The following is a 6,647-nucleotide window of genomic DNA, read 5'->3' on the forward strand; positions in this document are numbered from 1 at the left end:
ACAGGGGGGCTGTGTGTGGCGCTATATACAGGGGGGGCAGTGTGGCGCTATATACAGGGGGGGGCTGTGTGTGGCACTATATACAGGGGGGGGGCTGTGTGTGGCGCTATATACAGGGGGGGCTGTGTGTGGCGCTATATACAGGGGGGGCTGTGTGTGGCGCTATATACAGGGGGGGTTGTGTGTGGCGCTATATACAGGGGGTGGTGTGGCGCTATATAAAGGGGGGGCGGTGCGTGGCGCTATATACAGGGGGGGCTGTGCGTGGCGCTATATACAGGGGGGGCTGTGTGTGGCGCTATATACAGGGGGGGGGCTGTGTGTGGCGCTATATACAGTGGGCTGTGTGCCGCTACATACAGGTGGGCTGTGTGTGGCGCTACATACAGGGGGGCTGTGTGTGGCACTAGATACAGGGGGGCTGTGTGTGGTGTTATCTGCAGGTAGCACGGTTAGTTACTGATGGGGCACTTTTATTGTGTCGAGCACTGAGGGATCATTATCTAGGGCACTGTGGATTACGAGTTTGTTTAGAGGATGGGGTATAGGAGGGGAGGGTGCTGGAAAAGTGAGAAACCAACATGTCTGTGTGTCAATTTCTGCAGAGATGAGTCGTGGCTGGAATAAGTCATCACAGTGGTCTGGGCCGGATGGAGAAAAAAGGGAAAGTGAACGACTCTAATCAGAGAAAACATCACCTGAGTGAGCGGGGGAAGCTACAAGCGGAGCTGTGATTGGTGAGTCACTCCTAGAACACTGCACAGGAAACGATTTTGTAATGTGTCTGTAAACATTTTGATCAATTGAAAAAAAAACGCTTCAAACAAGCTGCGCGTTTCTCTTCTGCCTCCCATTTATTTCAATGGCATGTCAGAGGCGAAAACCGCTCCAAAAAAGAGCATGTCGCTATTTTTTTATTCGAGCAGTCAGGAGCCATCTGGGTAATAAAAAAATGTCTCTGCTTCCCATTGAAATCAATAGAAGGTGATTTAGGGTGTTTTTGGCGCTGATTCCAACGCAGTTTGAGTCAAAATCAGCTCCAAAAAACAATATAAGAGCTACCCCTACGGTTACCCCTACAGTTCCTGATGGTGCAGCATTGACGTGACCAGCAGCTGAGGCTGGTACCCTGTTCGGAACGGTTGTCAAATTTCGTGTTAATGACCGCACGTTGTAGAACGGCTATTTACCTGAAAAATCGTGTGGCCGAAAGGGTGTACTTATTAATAGCCAAATAATTTTGCAGGTAAACAGCCGTTATACAACGTGCAGTCATTAACACAAAATTTGACAACCGTGCCGAACAGGGTACCAGCCTCGACTGTTGGCTACGTTACCCGGCCTTATACTCCAGTGCTGAATTCATAATTCTGAAGGTTGTTGTTGGAAACAATAAGCATGCTTACTATACATTACATTTTTATACTCCAGAGCTGAATTCATAATTCTGAAGGTTGTTGTTGGAAACAATAAGCATGCTTACTATACATTACATTTAAAACTCTGCTATTTTCTATTAATATCACTGGAGAGAAAAGAATCTCTACCAAGCTGGAGTCAATAAAAGATGAATGTCAGGAATGACCAGTCAATAAAGTTTATTTAAGATGACGTCACAGCGTGTAGCGTCATGCCGCAGTGCATTCCGGGTTCTGTAGTTCTTATACAAGGCGGAACTTAGGCTGGGTCATTAAGAGCAGAGCTTTTCCCGTGGTGCTTTGCACCGTGACGTCAGAACAGCGCTAGTTTTAAATTGTGCGCCATGGATATGAAGTCTCCGTTCGTCCTGCCGGCTGCTAAGCACGGAGAGCCCGCGGTACCGGACGAATGGCGCCTTTACCTGCTAGACACCCGGGTCCAGACCTTCAGCAACTGGCCGTTCACCGAGGGCTGCGCCTGTACACCGGAAATGGTAAGCGGAAGACCAGAGTCCCTGAAGTTCCCATGTTCCCTACGTACAGGGAAAGTATCTTAAATTTTTTTTCCTGGTTCAATGATTTTGGGGAAATACTTTCTTAATAATTACAATGATCGGGGAGCCCTGAGGAGAATGAAGCTGAAAACACCCGAGAAAAATGAATGGGCACAAAAAAAGGGCGTCAAAGTGGTCAACTAAGATGAGTAATAGGTGTGTGATCGGTGGGGGTCCCTGCCAATCAAGAGAACGGGGGTCCTGAACGACCGTGCACATGCTTGACCGCCGAGATGTTTGGTCAGGGATCCCTAAATCTAGATTGGAGGGGCCCCCGTGTTCAAACACTTATCACCTATCCTATGGATAAGCTGATATGGTGGAATAACCCCTTTAAAGAGGTTTTCCCATGATCAATATTGGCTATGGAATATGTGATCTGTGGGGGTCTGACCGCTGGGACCACCACTGCTAGAGGGGGTTTTACACTGGGCGATTATCGGGCAGACGAGCGTTCGTATGACGCGATTTGCCTAGAATTGTCCTGTGTAAACGGGAACGATCAGCAGATGAAGGAGCAAACGCTGGATCATCTGCTGGGCGTATAGTTTTAAAAAAAGTGAAATATTATCGTTGTCGGCAGCACATCTCGGTGTGTAAACAGGGAGACACGCTACCGACATGATGATAATATATGGGGAGGAGTGATCGGAGTAATGACCGCTCGCCCCCATCCATAGCTCTGTGTAACAGGAGCAAACTAGCCGATCAACAATCTCTCGTTGATTGGTGCTCGCTGCACCGGCCGGTGTAAAAGGCCCCTTACCGCGCAGTTCCTGGGTGCCCCATTGGAATGGAGCAGCGGTTTACACGGCTCCATTCATTTCTATAAGGCTTTGGGCCACTGAGTTTATGCTGCAGGCCCAGAGAGATTGATGACCCACTTCAAATTCAAGTAGTGTCCAGGCGGCCCAAAGTGGTTCTGGGCAAACAAGCTGGCATCAAAGTGGGCACATGGCCACTGATTACTGTTTTGAATAAGCAACTGGTGTGTACAAAGGGTTAGGCCAGGGCTACAGCGAAACTTCTTTTTTTAGTTCTACGTATGCCCAATGCACACGACCGTGCAAAAACGTACCCATTCACTTCCATTGAACGCGGACACCTTTCCGTATCGCTATGGATGAGTGTCCGTGCTGCAGAACTGTGCTGGGAGAGAGTGTCCGTTCTTGGTCTGCAATTGCAGCACGGACTGCTCCGCAGAAGTCTATGGAGGAAGCCAAAATTGCGGATGACTACGGAGCCGCAAATACGGATAGCCATCTGCAAATACAGAAGTGTTGCTAAGCGACACAAAAGGGATTTCCCATCAACCAGGCCTCCTTCTTTGCGGAGTCGTATATACGGATGCACTACGGACCGTATTTGCGGATACTATTCAGCAGACATGGGTACGTTGCTGATGACTATAAAGCAATACGGCACTGTATTTACGGTCAGTATTTGCTTATACGGTCATGTGCATGGGGCCCACATGGCCGTGCCCGTAATCACGGCTCACGTTTGCGAGCATGGACGATCGCATTTTTGAGCACGGCTCATAAAAACTGAAAAGTAGGACATGCGCCATAATTCCCGGCACGGTTCTACGGTACTGACGCCTATCCGTACCGATACGGAAAGGTGTCCACGGCCAATAGAATCGGACGGGCCCGTAATTGCCGACCGTATTACGGCCCACAATTACGGAGATTGTTTTTAATTTTTTTTTACAGTTGTGTGCATGGGGCCTCATTTTGGGTTGTTGAGTGACAGCTGCAGTCCACAAGATTGCGTGCAACTCAATGCGTTCATGTGGACTGTAGCTCAATAGTTAAAATCCATCAGCAGTGCCACAAAGTGTCGGCCTACCAGTTACTTATTCAAATCAGTGGCCGTCTGCCAACTTTGATGCCAGCTTTTATGCTCCGAACCACTTTGGTCCAGTCTGGTCTCAACCTGCGAATCTCTCTGGGCCTACAGTGTGTACTCAGTGGCCCTATGTTATTTAACCCTTTAAATCGCACTTTTGGTTGCCCACTTGATTCCACATTTTGTGCCAATTTATTCCTATTTTTGGGCTGCGTTCAACTTTATTCTCCTCAGGGCACCGGGTCATTGTAATTTAAGTTCTACATAGTCACTGAACCAATAAAAATACTTTGAATATGAAACCAACTTCAGCATCGAGTGTCTGTCTATAGGGGTGCGTGTGTATATAATCTGATCCTTACATAGGTGTGTGTATCTGCTTGGCGTCACATAGGTGAGCGGGCAGAATCTCCATCCATGCTCCACTGCAGGTTCAGTCTGCTGAGATGCTGGGAGCTGTAGTACATCCATCCTGAATATAGAGCTGTAGACAGGGCAGTACAGACATGACTGTTGTCGGGGACACGGCCGCAATTGGATCAATATAATTAGAGGACGAGTGACTGTGGCCGGCGCTGGAGCTGCTTTCTATCTGTTCTTTACATCCAGTATCTACAGTGCAATGATTTATTTTAAAAGCCCCTGCCACTCACTGTCTCCCTGATGCCTGTCCAGAGCCCTTGCCAGGTTCTTTTCTCCTTGACCTCGCCCCCACATAGCCCTGCCACAGTGACCCCTTTACCAGGAGATTTTGCCATATTGTCTTTACACCATCTCTCCTGTCAACATGGCGGCCCTGGTTGTAGATCTAGTCACTCACCACTGCTTTTCTCATGACAGATGGCTGCGGCCGGCTTCATCCACCGTCCCAGTGGGAACAGCCCTGATGTCGCACAGTGTTTCTTCTGCCTAAAGGAGCTGGAAGGATGGGAACCAGAGGACGACCCCATGTAAGTGTCATGTGTGGAGATAAGATAAGGGATCCCTGGCGCTTTTGTATCCTTGGGGCACATTAAGCTGAGTGACGGGTGCGGGGGTGTTGTAATGGCGGCCATATTTGTCGGAGGTGCCACTTTTATATACAACTTCTATATACAACCCTTCCAGGAAAGAACATAAGAAACATTCCTCTGCCTGTCTGTTCATTGCCCAGAAGAAAAAGGCTGAAGAGATGACACTCATGGAGTTCCTGAAGCTGGACAGGGAGCGGATGAATATTAAAATGGTGAGAGAATCCATTGATCAATCAAGCCTGGCAAAGAGTTGAAGGGGCCAATCAGATTTTAGCACCCCCCCCCCCAAACAATCAAAGTTGGACTCCGTATGGTATGGGGATGAACAATCCCCGAGACTCTTTGGGGGAGATATAGCAAAACTAGTGCATAGGAAAAAAATGGGTTGGTTTATCAAAGCAACCTATCAGGGCTCACTGTGGTGGACACTATTTCCTTAGCACACTATGATTGGCAGAGGAGGTCAGGTGACACTACTCTGCGTGTATATGCGGTAAAGTGTACACCGGATGCTGCGTCCGTCTCCGCTCAGGCCTTCAACTAGGGACAACTGTAGTTGTGCCTGGAGTGTTTATTTAATGGGGATACCCAGGAGTAGAGTAACAGCGCCACACCTGTCCACAGGTTATCTGTAGTATTACAGTTCCCTTCCATTCTCTTCAATGGAACTGACGTGCTCTGTCCTGGGTGGCAGACTTGGGTTTCACAGGTGAGGTCCTTACTGAGCAGCCTGGCAGGCAGGCAGACACTTGTCTCATGGGCACTAGTATAACTTCGGTCAGTCTGGCGTTGGGGCACTTCTCGGTGCCCCATTTCCAGAGGGTGCTATTTATTAGGGTAATGTTTCTTATATCCTGTCCAATTTATTATTTTACAGCAAAAAGTGAAGAGCCAGCACATCGAGAGGTTCCAGAGGTCGGCACAGAAGGTGAGAGAAGTGCTGGAAAAGCTGAGTAAAGATGAATGATCGCCTCCTCCCCCGCTCTCCTTTGTATATTTTCTTGTGTGTTCCATTGTATAGAAACCTTTACCTAAAAATGTACTGCTGGCTGTGAGCAGAGTAAGGGCATGTTCACACTGCCTATTTTCAGCCGTTTTTCAAGCCCTAATTACCCTGAAAAACACCCAACAATATGGAGGCTGAACGCCTCCAAACATTTGCCCATTGATTTTCAATGGGTAAAACTGCGTTTCCTTCCACAGGGTGTTGTTTTTTTTTTTCTTTTTAACGTGACCGTTTGTAAAAATAGTGCCTAAAAAAAACTCACCGTAAAGTGCGTGTCAATTTTTGAACCGTTTTTTTTTGATTCAATAGAAAAACCGCTCCCCAAAAAACGTTCGTAAAAAAAAATGCATTAATAAACGCTTGATGCTTTAACAACGGCTGAAAATCAGGGACTGGTTTCCCTTGACAACAGAGCAGTGTTTTATGTGAACATGGCTTAATAGAGGTCACCAAGTTATTCCCGTCCTGTATACTGCTGTATATTTCCATTGCATATTTCTAATAAATGTTTTGTTTCTTAACGGAGTGTAATGTCTATTCTGCTCCTTATTTCTCGTTGGGAAAGCTGGGTGACAACCAATATTACGGCCCCTCACCCAGCGGAACTACTGGAGTCAATGATCTGACCCTGCAAATTTGGTGACCATATTGACTTCCCCAGTGAGAGTACAACTTTAGGGTTTCCCTCATATGAACGTTATAAAGGGGGGACGGGGACTCATGCATTACATGGACGGCTGTTCATCTGAATGGCTGGCATGTGGCGGGTAATGTGTGGCGGCTCACACTGCTGAGTTGATTACAG

General features: G+C 47.6%; 1 protein-coding gene across 1 annotated transcript; it reads left to right on the top strand.

The window, feature by feature from the left end:
• Nucleotides 1-1,672: 1,672 nt before the first annotated feature.
• Nucleotides 1,673-6,368, top strand: BIRC5 (baculoviral IAP repeat containing 5). The gene is made up of 4 exons (XM_075846598.1): nt 1,673-1,912; nt 4,664-4,773; nt 4,931-5,048; nt 5,714-6,368. Exons 1-4 carry the CDS (start codon nt 1,763-1,765, stop codon nt 5,801-5,803), a joined length of 468 nt encoding a protein of 155 aa, XP_075702713.1. The 5' UTR covers nt 1,673-1,762; the 3' UTR covers nt 5,804-6,368.
• The last annotated feature ends 279 nt before the right edge of the window (nt 6,369-6,647 follow it).

This window comes from Rhinoderma darwinii, chromosome 13, assembly GCF_050947455.1.
Source record: "Rhinoderma darwinii isolate aRhiDar2 chromosome 13, aRhiDar2.hap1, whole genome shotgun sequence".
Classification (NCBI taxonomy): domain Eukaryota; kingdom Metazoa; phylum Chordata; class Amphibia; order Anura; family Rhinodermatidae; genus Rhinoderma; species Rhinoderma darwinii.